This window comes from Psittacula echo (assembly GCF_963264785.1).
Source record: "Psittacula echo genome assembly, chromosome: 2".
Lineage (NCBI taxonomy): Eukaryota > Metazoa > Chordata > Aves > Psittaciformes > Psittacidae > Psittacula > Psittacula echo.
In genome coordinates, this window is record NC_137737.1 from 107,148,845 (window position 1) to 107,165,124 (window position 16,280).

At 37.5% G+C, this 16,280-nt stretch overlaps 1 protein-coding gene across 7 annotated transcripts in view; it reads right to left on the reverse strand.

The window, feature by feature from the left end:
• The window catches only part of ANKRD12 (ankyrin repeat domain 12), a 64,342-nt gene that overhangs the window by 13,815 nt on the left and 34,247 nt on the right, over positions 1 to 16,280 (reverse strand). For all 7 annotated transcript variants that reach the window (XR_013956204.1, XM_080610118.1, XM_080610119.1 and 4 more), the window contains 5 exons: positions 12,533 to 12,679; positions 11,334 to 11,534; positions 6,887 to 7,029; positions 4,953 to 5,100; positions 45 to 4,714 (listed from right to left, as the gene is read on the reverse strand). Coding sequence is in view for 6 of the 7 variants with exons in the window: in XM_080610118.1 (XP_080466244.1) it covers positions 45 to 4,714; positions 4,953 to 5,100; positions 6,887 to 7,029; positions 11,334 to 11,534; positions 12,533 to 12,679 (5,309 nt within the window). In the remaining variant the exon portion in view is untranslated. The remainder of the gene's footprint in view (positions 1 to 44; positions 4,715 to 4,952; positions 5,101 to 6,886; positions 7,030 to 11,333; positions 11,535 to 12,532; positions 12,680 to 16,280) is intronic.

A 16,280-nucleotide genomic window follows, 5' to 3' on the forward strand; every position in this document is an offset into this window, starting at 1 on the left:
CATGCCTTTTATTGTACTGTATATTTAAAGACCATGTTACTTACTGTTGGGATGCATATCTTGCTCAAGGGATTGCCATCCAGTAGGTATGAGCCATTGAAAGTCAAGTATTCATCATAATACTGAGGTGCCTGAGGAGTAACACTGCACAGTAATTTACGCTTCTCTTCTATTTTTTTCCTTATGTGCAAGTATTCAAAATACGGGTTTGCTCTCTCAGAACTGTATGGCTGAATCTCTTCAAGTTTCAAAGAATCAGCAATAGCTGCCAGTGACTGCTGGGTTTTCTCCTTAGCCTGAAGTAAAGAAGGGTTCACTTGCGCAGGCTGAGGCACACGCAACACTTTTCTTTTACGTGGATGATGGACCTGAGCATCATCCTCTTCAGTTAATCTAATCCTTGCTTTCACAGATGCTGATGATTCGGACTCTTTTTCCGATGTCTGTGTGCAACCAAGAGGATTCTGCTTAGCCTGGTTAGCAAGCAAATTTGCTCTGTTCCTTGTGATTCTTTGAGGTATTTCTTGCTGTTCCACTTTCTGATCTTCAGCAATTTCTTCCTCTAGTTTAATTATTTGGCTGTATTTATGCAACTCTTCCTGTGTCATCTGTTGTGAATTATTTGCCAAATTGGATAAAGAGGAATACTGTAGTGGATCATCTGTCAACACATTTTCTCTGTCTGTAGTGGGGGGTTTTTTATTAGCCGCTTCATTTGTAATTCCCTTTGACATTCCTGAACTTAGTTCACAGAGATCAACACTGCCTTTCTTATCAACAACATGGACTGAAACCAGCTTTTCTTGTTGGCCTTTTTCATTTCTGGGATCTGAAGTATCTTTTGTGTTACTATCCACTTCACTCTGAGCGTTTTTACAAACAGCTTTACTGAAGGCATACAAACTTGTATTTAATTGTGAACTGCTATCAGTTTCAGGAATATCTTTTTCTAACAGTACTGTAGGTAGATCATTAACTCCTAGATAGCTCTGTGAAATATCCTTTGTAGAGCTCTCAGAATATACAGCAATGGGTGCATCAACGTTCTTAATGTCTGAAGGGAAGAAAGCATTTTCCTGCTCTCTGGTACTAGTAGTATCTGTATCCAAAGTAGAAGTTGTAGCCTGAAGTAGATTTTGTTGTTGTACAACTGATGAATCTTGACTGCTAATACCTGGTAAGGAAATGCGTTTAGACACATCTGGGAGTGGCTGGGTAGGTAAAGAACAAGGCGACTGTGAAGGCAAAAATGATACAGATTCTTGAGAACTGAAACTTCCCTTTATTTCAGCATGCTGAGGCAAAATTTCAGGTACTTGTTGCTCTTTTAATGTCCTCTTTTCGGAATTATGCAGTCCTGTAACACTGTTAGTATCTTGCTCTGAAACACTATAACCTGAGTTGGTAAACTCATTGTTTAATGAATTAAGTCTGTCAAAAGGCACATCCCATGGTTTGGTTTGCCGAGTCACACCACTTTGACCACATGGCTCTAAATGCATATTATGGTCTTCCAAAGGGCTTATCTGAGCAGTATTTTTAATCGTACTTGTACCTGTTGTCTGCTTGCTGCCAAAAGCTCCAGTTGGAGCTGATGTGAAGTTTGACTGCAAACTAGACGCACTACTTTGAAAATCCCTTTCAAGCATGCTACATGGTAGTTCTGGATTAGGAGAAGTGCTAGCATACGTCTGAACTGATGCCAGACTGTTCTGATTATTTTCTTCTGGTATTTGAGGCTGTTTGCTGTGGTCGGAAACAGCAGCAGGCATGTTGCATCTTCGAACCTCTACTACAGGTCTACACTCATTTAAAACCAGTTTAACATCTTCAGCAGGTGCTGATCTGATATACACTGGTGGAAGCCTGTTTGTGAAAGGTAGCTTACTGCGATCTGGCAACTCAGCAAGACCATCGGTCTCTTTTTCAAGAAGGGCTGGTGATTTGGCACTTGCCAGAAACAGTGTTTGTGAAAAAGACATTTGGGAATCCGAACCTTCTAGCATGAAGTCTGAATCATATTCAATGACAGGCCTTGGAGTAGTTACTGTGGTATGGCAAGAATCCTCAGAGCTTGCAACTGAAACCATGGACACTGATCTGGAGCTCAGACCTGTCTTTTCACTTTCTGATTTGGGGGATCTATTTAAATTATCTAAACCCAATGAAGGCTTTATAACATTGATACTTCTTGTATCTACTGATTGCAATCTGTTACTTGCGGTGTCTTTCTGCTGTTTGTCCTTCATACAAATGTCTGGCAAATCTGAGCTTTTTGAATGAATCAGTTCTTTGCTTTTTACTTCAGGTAACGAGTGTTTTGGTTTTTCTTTCATCTTGTTAAGTTCTAAACAAGGGCGGTTTTTTAAACGTTCCTTCTCTTTCTGCTTTATTTTTTCTTTATGTTTTCTATGCCACTGCTCTATTTCCAGATCTTTAAGGCTAAGCATTCTTTCAAAGCTAGTTTGCATTAGATCATCGTTGACTAATCTTTTTTCTTTAGGTCGAACATCCTTTGGTGCAGGTGCTGCTTTAGGCTTAAGTTTTTCGTGTTCAAGTTTTAGTTTAAGTAAACTACTTTGATGCAATTTATGTTTGTCTCTCTCTTTGTATCGGTCTGTGTCTTTTTTATCTTTCTCTCTACCATCTGGAGTTTTCAACAAATCATCTTTTGCTTTTTCTTTCAATGATGGCAGTTTGTCATGCACTGTTTTATTACTTTCTGTAGTACTACATCTCCTTTCCTCTTGTATGTGTTTTGAGTTTGCTGCTGCTATCTCCCTGTCTTTGGATTTGTCTTTTTTTTCAAGTTCCTTTTCTTTGTCTTTAGTTCTATTTTTTTCTATTTTGGTATATTCAGATTCTTTTTCAGACTGTTTGACTTTTCTTTCAGTACAGTGTTTTTCTTTGCTTTCAGCCCAATGTCTGTCTTTATCAGCCTTTTCTTTATCATGCTTCTTATCAGTTTTTTCTTTATTTCTTTCTTTGTCATCAAGTTTTTTAAGAGTGCCACTGCTTTTTAGTTTATCATTTTCCTTATAGCATTTTTCTGTTTGCTGGAAATTGGGCTTCTCCTTCACTTTCTCTGTATTTTCATTAACTTCTGCTTTTTCTTTCTCCACCTTGTATTCATGCTTTACCTTTCTCTCTTTTTCTCCATTTTTTCTTTCTAACTTTTCAATATCTTTTTCTTTGGCTGAGGTTTGCTTTTCAGTCTTTTCCTTATTTTCCTTAAAATTCTTTTCCTGCTTTTCAGTATCTGTTTCTATTAAATGAATACTGACTGCCTCATCTTTAACACCAAAGCAGAACAACTCAAATTCTTTATCTGCAAGCATAATTTCTTCTTTTGTATCTTTTAATTTTTCATCCTTGAGAAACTTCTCACTTTCCTTTTTGTTCCTCTCCCTCTCTCTGTTCCTCTCTCTCTCTCTGTCCTCTTTAGCATTTTTCTCTTTCTGGAACTGTCTCTCCTTAACTAACTTATCTTCTTTTGCCACAGCTTTTTCTAGCTTTGATTTTCTGTCTGAAGAAAGAGATTCATGCTCTATATTTAACAACGTATCTTCATTTTCATCACTTTTGAAAAAGTTCTCTTTCCAAAATTCTCTGTCAAACTCAATACTTCTTTGAACCTCTTTCTCTTTATGCTTATGTTTTTCCTTCTCCCCATCCTGTTCCTTTTTATGCTTATCCTTTTCTCTTTCTTTGTGCCTTAATTTATGCTTTTTAAGTGCTTTACCTTCCTTGTCAATCTTTTTCAGGGTATATTCTGAAGTCTCAAATGCTGAGCTATTATCTTCCTCTTTAGTTTTAGGACTAGATTTTTCACCAAATTCTAAGTGCAAATCTTTCTGATGATGCTTGCTTTTTTCTTTGTGCTTGCAAGATTTGCCACTAGAGCTTTCTACTAGGTATTCAGAATCAGTGTTGTGATCATACCGAACTAATTCAGATTGCAATGTTATTTCAGAACCTCCTGGTGATAAGCAAGATTTGGCGTTTTCTTGCTTTAATGGTGTTGACTGCTTTTCACTTAATCCACAGGGATGCTTTGAGGATTTGCCAGCAGTGATATGAAATACATGTAAAGAAGAATCTTCTTTTGGGGTGAAAGACTTCTTAAAGGTTTCTTCCTCTCTAGTTTTATCTAAAGAATCTAACCCAGAAGTAGCTGTATTTGTTACTCTGGCATTTTCTTTTTCTCGCTTAAGTTCTTGATTCTCTTTATTTTTGCTCTGATTTTTTACTTTCCTTTTAACTTTGCCTTTTTGCTTCTGTTCACTTGTAACCATATATTCTTTCTTCACTTTTACATCAGAATTCGATGTCTCTGAAACGGAGACTATCTTCTTGTCTTGAGGTATTTCTTCATCTGAACTTTCAGAACTTGAATACAGAACTCTAGATGGCTTCTGCTTTTTGCTTTTAAATGATTTTGAAAAAACTACTTTTTCTTGTTTCACAAACAAACTGTTCTTATCTTCAGTCTCATCCTCTTTCCTTAAGTCTTTTCTAAGAATGTGTTTGTCATCAATCGTTTTTTTCATTTCCTCTTCATCATCATCTTTAAACTCATACTCATCAAGAGCAGATGAAAGTGAAGCCTTACTAGGGGCCATTTGTTTGCTATCATTGGCTACAGAGTCCTTTTCAGCTTCTGAATCAGCATTGCCCTCTACACTGGAAGGATTTACAGATGGAGCTTCAGAATCTAGGGTAAGAATACAAAAATATTATTGGAATGGTCAACCTGGTGTCAGAAGAAACATTTCAGATTAACTCAATTCAATTGAAAGATTTGAAAGCTACCCCTAAAGGTGGAAAACAGCCTTAGTAATAGCAACTGATACCTGCAGCGACTCTTAATAGCTAATACTATGCAAAAGATTAAAACCACTTTTCAGACAAATTGATGCACTTGAAGTATGCTATTAAATGGCTACTTTTACCTGAGCAACTTTCCTCATCATCAGAAATGGGCACTTCCCTTTTCAATAGCATTTCCAACTCTTCAGTTTCAGCAACATCAACAGGTCTCTCCCCATGTTTATTGGCTTGAAATGGATTTCCACCATGTCGAAGCAACAGCTTCACAATCTGCAGCATTAAATAAATGAACTTTTAGGTTTTCCACAACATGGAACATTTGTTCCTGCTCTGGCAGGGGGATTGTTCCTGCTCTGGCAGGGGGATTGGACTAGATGATCTTTTGAGGTCCCTTCCAATCTCTAACATACTGTGATACTGTGTGATACTGTGATGTTATTTCACCAGCATAAAAATCTTCCATTGCACATGAAATGTGAGTAACATGATACGTAATCCCAAACTTCAACCTATGAAACTGAGACTGGAAAGCAAGCCTTCAGCAACCAGAATAAAAAGCCCCAGGTATATGTAATCTGCTTGTTAAAAGAGGCAATGGGCAAGACTGAAGAAGGTTGTCCTCTGTTACTCAGACACAGCATCATCATAAAGAAAGGCATCAGTGGCCTTTTGTTCTTGCTGTTCTAGCATGTCCTCACACAATTCATCTGGTTCCTCACATACCAAGCTCTCTCTCTATTCCTCTGTGCTTGATTCACCTTCTTGCTCCAAATTTTATAGCATCCATCTCTAAGGAACAGGAAAGGGCTTTTCAAGTAGCAGTACTATTGACTTCCACTGCATTTTAGAAAAGCCCTGACAGAGATCCAAGTATCTTACTGGAGGAACAAACTACCCCCATCCCCAGCTACATACAATATAGCAAAATCATTGATTCCTCTAGCATCAAGTTGTTAAAGTTATGATACCGAGGCCACTGCATCTTCAGCACAGTATGCAGTATGAGTTACTTCTTTTTTTGTTGTACATGCTAAGAATGGGTAAATTGAGCAGACAGTGATACGCTAACAGGAAACTTTGCAATTTTTCTGATACTTGTCAGTTAGATGGTCGCAGATACATATACTGAGACCAGACAAGCAAGAGGTCCTGTTCTCCAAAACTCCACTACAATTTTATGCAAGTTCTATGTAAAGACCCACTTTTGTTTAGATAGCCATAAGAAATGGTTACTAAAGAGTCAATTACAATTTTACAATCAGATTAATATAATTCATTGCTTCAGCCTTTCCAGAAGATCCTTTCAAACTGAACATCTTTGTTTGGAAGGATTTAAGGATATTTTCTATTTTTTGCTTTATACAGGAGATCACACACACCATTATGAAATAAAAGAGATATAAAGGGAAAGCAGAGTAATTTCTGCATGTACTTTGTAGAAAGCAAGAACAAATTCAGAAATTAATGTTAAATACCTAAAATTTACATTACATTAATGTAAAATACCTAATGTAAAATTACCTACATTTTTACCAAAAAATTGGTAAAACTTAAAAACATAATTTAAGAATATATGTACATCACTGCTGTATCTCAAAGACCATAAATAAGTAGGAGAGATATATATAAATATACACACACACCCCCCTTTAAATATTTATATATATGTGTGTATATATATGTATATATGTGTGTGTGTATACACACACACACACACACAAACCATTCTTGTTTGGAGACATTTTTATTTTGAGAATTCTACACAGTAGAAGTGTTTCCAAAAAAGTCCATTGAAATGTTTCCTTATTAAAACAGCAGAAGTGAAACTTTTAAATATTTGAGAAAGCAGATACTGGTAGAAAACATCTGGCAATAGATGGAGGATGAAAAGCAAAATGAAATAAACAAAACCAAAACAACTTTAAGATGCTCTCAAACCAGCAGAAGCATAATTATAAAATCATATGACAGCAGTCAGGACACTTAGGATTTGTTCTAAAGACTGAGCATTTCAAACCATTTATATATTTCCCTCCCACTCTCCTGGTAGACTCACATTTCTATGCCCACTACTAGCAGAATCATGAAGTGGCGTATCATCATCCAAGCCCTGTGTGTTCACATCAGCTCCCGCTGCTATCAGGACTTTAGCAACATCATAGTAACCAACGTTACAAGCTTCATGCAGTGGCGTCCAACCTGTAGTGAAGAGTGGGAAGTTTAAGTTCGAAAGGTCAAAGATGCTGCGCTACAGATCTCTACTGCCTCGAGACATTTCAAAATACACTCACACACAGTAACTGGCAGGAAGGTAATTCCATTCATCTGATGAACATGTGCTTTATCAATTTTAAACCTCATGTCAAATTTCAAACTTTATTGTGATTACATTGAACATAGAAATCACTAACCAAATAGTAAAAGACAAAATCCGACACAAAATCCCCAGGCTAAACATGTTAGAAATTCTTTGACTAGTGAGCATTTGAATACAGTGTTGAGGATACAGAGATAATATTATTCTATATGGAAACAGTTTGAAAATCACACTACTGGAAAGAAGGATGGCAGATTATCATAACTGGTGCTCCTTTAGAGCCACTGAACATGTATCAGGAATCACTAGTAACATTCAGCAGTTATTAGTGTAGATAACAAGCTAAGGAAATACTGGCAGAGAATTTATTCCTGATATTTCCTAGAATATTAGTATTTTTTAGCAATTTTGATTTCCACACTGATAATCTGAAGTTCAGTGCTCATTTTTTTTAACAGAGCCTCAGTGGAAAACAATAATCAACCCACACACCCTATATTCCTTACCTCAATTTCTTCTCCTCAACTTGATGCCTTCCACTTCATAGCTGCCCTGAACTTCTAGCCTGCTGCTGCTGCCTTCTCAAAGCCCAATTCTGGGAAGGTTTCCAACTTTTCTTTCCAATATAACCAGGGCAAGTCAGGAAGAACACATTCATTTGGACTCTGTGTCTAATCAGTAATAGTCTTGTACATCCATGATGAGGAGGTACAAGAAACGTCTAACTTATCTAATCCCTCAGTAAGGTAATTTTTCACTTTTACCTTTCACTCAAGTTCTCACCTGCCACTCATCTGAATTAAAAAAAGGAAAAAGCCTCTACCTTATTCTAAAGCAAAACACTCCTTCCTGATTTTCGTATCCTGTAGTTCCTCTCCAAACATTACTTGGGTCACTCACTTTCAACACTGCCTGGCTACCACATCCTTCTTTGCCTTTTCTTGTCATTTGGCCTTTTCTCAATCACTCACAATGATGACACTTCTGCTCTCAGCCCTCCGATCCCTGTGTTCTTTCCCCTTATTAAGTCTCTCTGCAATTCACTCTTCATATTTTACTGCTTTGCCTTTCTACCCTATCACAGTGTCTGGCCTGCCAACCCTAGTCCTGGCTTGCTCTCAACATCTGTTTCCTTTACTCTTGTTCTCACATGGCAGTATCATTCTGGCAGGTATTCCATCAGCAGGGTTACTTCCTCCATTACTAATTCATTTTCTGCTCCTTTAGTTCTGCCAAATTCTTAGCTAAAACCTCTAATTCTCTAAATCTCACTGCATCCTGAATTCCTATTTTTTTTCCACTCATGACTCATTGCTCAGATCCTCCCCCTCCTCTTGACCTCTTCCTCCACACAGGATTTTGAAGCTTAACCACCTCTGCTTCTCACTTTGGATTACCAATAGAAAAGTATCTCACTTGATCCCAAACACCTCCTTCAGAGTTCTGAACAAAGTCTCTAATGACTTGCTCCCAACTGATTCCTGCTCCTGTCACTAGATGGCTGAAAGCAGTATTGAGTGGTAAATGATTTGATAAAGCCTGTGAAAACAGTTAGGAACTTTCGTGCCACATCTGCTCAGTTTTCTGGTGGTGCCTGATTTAATCTGGAGCAAAAAGACCTTTAACTACAGAAATACCAGAACTAAAATGTCTCAGTCTGTGTAAGAGTGCAATTCTTCAGCAATGAATGTCGGATATTGCAGCCTGACTTCTTATGAGCCTGCTCATCAAAGTATCTCATTGTAGGCCAGGTTGGACAGGGCTTTGAGCAACTTGGTCTACTGGGAGGTGTACCTGCCCACGGCAGGGGGGCTGGAACTAGATGATCTTTAAGGTTGCTCCCAACCCTAAACATTCTATGAGCCTACGATTCTCAGAACCAGCTCTCTGCCGTTCTCCTCATCCTTTCATCTGCCTTTAAAATGAGTTAAGTATCTGTACCAGGTCAGGCTGGGGTTAAGCTACAAAGTTCCTTCCTAGGAGCTCAAAAAGTGTTGTGCATTGTACTTGGGGCTAAAACACTGTTCATAACACAGCCAGTGTTCTGGCTACAGCTGAACACTGCTTGTACGGTGTCAAGGCTTTCTCCCTCCCTCCTTGTGCAAGAGGCTGGGAAGGGATGTTGCCAGGACAGTTGACCCAAACTGACCAAGGATATATTCTGTACTATATGATGTCATGCTTAGCAATAAAAGATTCAGGAAAGAAGGAAAGAGGAATGTTCATAGTTATTGTGTTTGTCTTCACAGTCAATCATTACACTTGCTGAGGCCCTGCTTCCCTGGAAGTGGCTGCGTATTTGCCTGTTGACTGGAAGTAGTGAATGAATTCCTCTTTTTCCTTTGCTGGCATGCGCAGCTTATGCTTTTCTTATTAAAAGGCCTTTAACTCAAACCATGAGGGCTTTTTTCCATCTTATTTTCTACCCTTGCCGCGTTGAGGATGGAAAGTAAGACAGCAGCTGGGTGGGCGTGTGGCAACCAGCCAAGGTTAACCCACCACAACATCTCTTCTTGTAGTGTTTCTATGGCCCTGTCTTCCCCTGAACCTCCCCCTCCTTTTCTAAAATTGCTCATCAACGAATTCTTCTCATCTCCCCTCTCAATTTCTCTGAAGATCTCACAGAGTTCTACTTCAGCTTCCTTTCTTTTCTTCCTCTACATGGCAGTCCTGGGCAGCCTCACCTTCAAACACAAATTCAGCTACCCTCTGCAAACCAAGAAATTACTGATCTGTTTATTACTTAAAATCCGGATTTTAGTCAATCTAGTTAATACCTTCTCTTGACATCAAGTCTGGGCTGACAACTAATTGTATCATGTAAGTCCTAATTTCTCCCACTGGAGCCTGTTACCTCAGCCCATCTCACTCATTCCCACTGAGAACGTAATTCTCACTGTAACCATTCAGACCCATAAAATGAGCATCTTTAAGAGCAGGCTTTACTGTAGGTCTAGTTAAAATACTCATGCAAACTTTCATTGTATTTTTGCTTCTAAAAAGAAAAAAAAAAGTAACATGGCCCCTTCTTATATTTACTTCCATACTTTCCCATGATCCACTTCTACTGTGGATGAAAAAAGCCAGTGTTTAGAGTCAATGTTAAGAGGCAGAGCTGTTTCTTATGCTGTTTATATAATGTGCATTTGATATTTGTATTATTTTTAGCTATCCTTGCATTTAAGAGAGAAATGTGCTGAAATCCTATCTTTCTATAGATGTCTCCTAGACCCCAATCCCACAAGAACCTCCACACCCCACCGAACCCTTTATCCTGTAACTTAGCCTTCCTTTCACTGTGTTCCATCCTTCCTCATTACTCCAACCTCCTTCTATGCCCTAAATCTCTACCCAATACTCCAGCTCCTAAGTCTTAGACTCTTACACTGGCTGAGGGAAAACCAGAAAGCACTTTGGCTTATCTCAGTATGTAAATGCATTTCACTTGATGCCTGGCCAATCAGTAACTGGCAACTACTGAACTCAAAACTGCAGGTTCTATCATCTTCTCTGAAAGCATTACTTTGGGAATCTTGTATTTACCCAATGGATTTTTTACTAAAACATGTAGAAACTTATCTACTATGAGCATATCAAAAGCAAAATAGGCAAAAGTTTTCCAGCAGGTTCCAAAAACTTATTTAGGAGGTCTTACAGACAAACAGTAAAGAAAGATACCAAATAAAGGATGCTAAAAATACGGTACAAGTTGCAACTCACCTTAAAGTTCATCAGTCAGTGCTGAAATCACAGCAAATACTGACATATCAAAACTATCATTAATCTAGCAGCACTAAATGACAAGTGCAAGCTATACTACACTCACCTGCTTTGGTGCACATTAGCTGTCCCAGTGAGAAGACAATATACATTACAATGCCACCTTCGCTGTTACTGAACTTTCCATCTCCTCACATAACCTACAGTCCCATTACCAATTAGTGACTGCCTGGTCACAACTGAAACCTCCAGGTATTAATATACTGTTCTAATAATATACTAGGCTCTACAGTGTCCCAGTACTACCACTGCTATCAGAAATAAAAAAACCCCATGATTTAAGAATTTCTAGTAAGTTGTATTTTTTCATTTGCATATAGCATGAACCTTATAGCATTAAACCTCTGATAATGACTTCAGCATTAATTTTGAATTAGTACAGTTAAGAGAACATATATCAACTTACCTGCAAAATCTTTTACATTCACATTTGCACCTAAACTGATTAGCTCCTTAACCTGTTTAACATCCCCTCGAATTGCTGCCATATGTAGAGGAGTTTCCCCTCGTTCATTTCGCTTGTTAACTTTGTCTTTTTGTCTTGAAGAAGAGGTTGGAGTTTTCTTTTGTGTTGGTGTTGTTTGTAAGGGATGATTTAAGGTGGAATCTACAAAATAAGTTTTAAAATGGTCACTGGAAGTTATTTAACACTATTTTTACTTTAGCTCATTTTAACTCTTGTGGTCAAAGATGATAATAATAACTAGTGAATAATCATATTTAAATAAAGGATATATTTGACACTTGACCTGTATTAACACAATGCCTATTCACAACATGAAAAAGCATGTTTTGCAGTATCTCACTATTTTAAAAGTAGGTTTCAAGGATAGATGAAGTCTATCCAGACTGCAAGGTTCACAAACTCTGGTATAAATTCTGCTGAAACAAAGCATGACCATGCAGATTAGTATCTACTCTGCTTCTGCTTCTTCCGGCACAATTCCACCATATTCTTATGTAGTGGGATGCCAGTTTGAAGAATTACTGTGTATTGTACTCTATGCACAAATGTTTTTTGCTGTAATACATAGTTTCTTAAGGAAATGCAACCATTCACTTTCAAATGCCAATGTTGTAAAAATGTTACACCTGTAGAATATACACAAACAAAAGATTTTTTTAAATACAGCTGGAGCAAGGACAATTTGAAGTTCTGAATTCAAAACAGGGTGTCACCCCTCTGCCATTAAATCTTAAGGAAACAATCCGCTTTCCTTCTAAATGAAAATCCTGCTCCAAATCCAGACAACGAGAGAGTAGTTAAAGTTCATTAAAAAAAGAAACAAAACCAACACCCCCCAACAGATAACATTTCAGTTTTTAAGTAATGCACATTATTTGAGAGGCAAAAAAAAAAGAAAGAAGAAGAGATTTTCAGGTTTTATAGCTATTATAGTGCAATTTTTTGCACGTAAATATAGAAGGTCAAGACACTGTTATCAGATTGCTTGTGAATGCAAAGAAGCTTTAACAGATTTATGAATAATTTTTAAAAAATCAATAAAATTAAGGATTGTTGAAAAACATCAGGGTTCAGAATATTCTGACTGAGACAAAATTAAACAAGCAGGAGGAAGAAAGCTGTTAACTTTGCAAGCTCACCTGGACTGTTGTCTCTTGCTGTCATCTGCATGAGAAGTGCCATCTGTTTGCGCTCTGACAGAGGATAACCAAAAAGAATGCTAACTGGTGGTGTTTTCTTATTTCCAGCATCCTTCTTAATTTTCTTTTTCTCCGAACCTTCCTTCTCTGGAAATATTAACATTTAATAACTCAAACTGCTATTCTATTAGAACATCTTTCTAGCAATAAAAGCATTCTTTCAAGGTATGTGAACTGGTGATTGGTGACGAAAACCAGAAATTGCATCTCTAATTTACTGCATTTGTATTAGTTTTGGTTACTTGTTCTAATCATGTCAGGATAAGCTACTGAGTTAAAGCACTTAGAGCTGTGAGGATTACTAAACAATTATGAAAGATGAAAAACTCGTTTCACAGCAGGAAGACTGTCTATGTCACAACTTTAATTTTCAGAGATTAAAGTCAGACACTTAAAAAGATTCTGTAAGATCAGCTAGTCAATTTTCAGCCTTGAACACAGACCTGAGACTGCTCGATTCTACTTCTCTCAAGATACCGTGTTAAAAATTAGGAAAAGGTTTTTAACTACTGGTATTGTTAGCTACTTGGATAAAAGACTGTTTCTCTCAAACTCATCCTGTTACTTTACCTTAGAGCAATTTATTCTTCAAAATTAATCTCTTTCAAAATTATATGGCTGTTTTATATACAGAAGTTCTTTCCTTTTATCAATATTTACAGAAGTTATTTAATATTTCATGTTCAAGTTTTAAACCAGGAGCTAAAATTATGCATCTGAATAAACAGATCATTTCTAAAGCTATTCAGTACCTACAGATTCTCACAGATCTTCAGATTGGTTAAATATGCTCTTAATTAGATAACTTTTTAACATCTAATGATTTTCAAATCTATAATTTTGAGTAATTTGGAAACTTTGCTCTATATCTGCCATACTTTTCAAGAGTTCTCCCTTAATTTTTCTGCATAAAGGTATTGTAAAATGAACACAGGCATCCAGGTTAAAGTATGATAGAAAACAACTGATTTGTGATTGACTTTGACTAAATCACTTTTAACTGGAGCAGTATTTAATGTTCTCAAATTAATCAGGTACAAACTCTCAATGCATCAAATTTCTTTTCGTACAACTGTTTTCTGCAGATCTCCCTATCTGGTCATTATTGTTTAACTATTATTTTCTAGAGCTATAGTAGTTTGCATATTTATGTGGAATGAAAACCATTAATTTTCTATAATTATCTCATCCCCTTCCAGCATCTGAAGGGGGCCTACAAGGATGCTGGGGATGGACTCTTCATCAGGGACTGTAGTGATAGGACAAGGGGTAACAGGTTCAAACTTAAACAGGGGAAGTTTAGATTGGATATAAGGAGGAAGTTCTTTACTGTGAAAGTGATGAGGCACTGGAATGGGTTGCCCAGGGAGGTTGTGAATGCTCCATCCCTGGCGGTATTCAAGGCCAGGTTGGATGAGGCCTTGGGTGACATGGTTTAGTGTGGGGTGTCCCTGCCCATGGCAGGGGGGTTGGAACTAGATGATCTTAAGGTCCTTTCCAACCCTAACTATTCTATGATTCTAGGCAACTGCTTTTATTCTGTCTTAACAAGTTCTTATCAAATTCAACATTTTATAACTTGAAAACAGCTTTTATTACTTACACGTTAGATCTATAATGTCTACCTTTTTCTTCAGAGCCCCTAAGTTTACTACTTGAATATAAACAGACTGGATGTAAAAGATGGTTCAAAGAACCTTATTCACAAATTAGATGATTTGGAATTTAATTTCTTGAAAGTGTTAAAAAAACATTTTTAACCAACACTGTCAACAAGGAACGGTCTGAAGAATAGTCAGACTTAATCAACAGAAACAACATCTTCTAATTCCAGGCATTTCTAGAGATCCTGCTCACTCTCCTGCACCTTCCTCTTTTGGAAGCCTCCCTGCTGACAACCTTCCCAACAGGCCTTTAAACAGCTGGACAGGAATCTACATCTTACAGTTCAGAGGTAATCCCAGTTCACTCTCCAGGTTGGACTACTGACCATACAGACAGGAGCAGAATCCAGTAAGGATGTCTATTGCCTGCTTTTTCTCCTCTGTGGCTGGCACAAAGAAGCTGAGATCTAAAGATTACAACAGGGAATGTGTAATAGATGAAAGGCAGGCAGGGGAGAAAAGCTGTTGGACTGATTAACCAGACTTGACCATACAAAAATGGTAGAATTTGGCTGGGAATTGGTTGAGGCTTGGTTGGGGATTGGTACTATTGGTTAAATAAGCCTGGTTGCCACACTGATCTTTTTAGCTTTTTGTGTAATAAGTTATGTCAACTTATTCTTACTGTGACCAATTACCATCTGATAAGACACTGTTAAACTTTGTATTTTGGGCAATACTAAAAAGATTGTGGAAATTTTTAAATTTTAATTTTCAAAAAATTGAGGATGGTACCAGGCTTTTTTTCAGTGTTGCCCAGCAACAGGATGAGGAGCAATGGCCATAAACTAAGCACAGAAGTTTCACCTCAACATGAGAAAGAACTTTTTTACGCTGAGGGTGGCAGAGCAGTGGAGCAGGCTGCCCAGGAGGGTCATGGGGTCTCCCTCTCTGGAGACATTCAAAACCTTCCTGGACACATTCCTGTGTAACCTGCTCTAGGTTGCCCTGCCTTGGCAGAGGGCTGGACTGGATGATCTCCAGAGGCCCTTTCCAACCCTAACGATTCTGTGATTTTGTGAACTGCAATTAAGCTAAGTGAAAGTAAGGGGTGGGAATTTTAGTGTTATTACTTGTCCCCATGATTATATTGGTCCTCCCAGTTTCATTTTCTAAATGTCAACCTCAAACACCTGCATGATAAAAGCTTTATTAAAAACATGAAACAAACCCCAAGCCCCCTGTCATCTGCAAATGTAGAAAATATTAAAACAGAAGACTCCACTGAGACAAACTTTATGACTTTCTGCAGAGACACAAAAATTAATAAAAATCACAAACTATAAGCTTAAGTCTCATTGAAGTTTCCTAACCATGCCATTCCACATTTCATTAAGCCCCAAACTGTTTATTTTTTGTCTTCTGATTTTCTCCATTTCTGCCTAAAGCCCTCTCTGTGGCCCTCCTCGTTTCATTCATTTCCTCTCATTTTCTGCCTTCCTAACTTTCTCTAAATCTCATCTTCTAGGCTTTAATAATGCAATGCTATTCAGGCACAGGAAGGCAAGTAAATAGTGCACACCTTGAATTTCATAATGACCAAAACAGAAATACATGATTTTACAGACTAAACAGTTACAAGCAAGGCTATTTTAAGAATGGAAAGCTACAGACCTATGTACATATTAAAAAACCCCTACAAATCTATCAGTCACATTTAAAAAGGAAACAAGATTCCTTTTACTAACGCAATACATGAGATTTTTCCAAACTGCAGGCATCTCATACTCATGAATATCTAAATCAAGGTTATCGCCCTATTGGTAGAACGTCTGCGTAAGAAATCTTAAAGAAAATCAACACTGAAATTGTACTTTCAAACTTTTCTCTGTGAATATGTGGTTATCTCTCCAAGGATAATGTACAACATACTCTTCATTGACTAACTTAGTGTTTCCATCAAAACAATATATTTCAGTTTGTCTGGCATGATCTGCTTTCTTAGCTTAAGCTATTTACTGTTCATGATTCTTTTCTTCAAAACCATATTCATTTTCATTCCGAATTATTCCTTGCAACTTTAT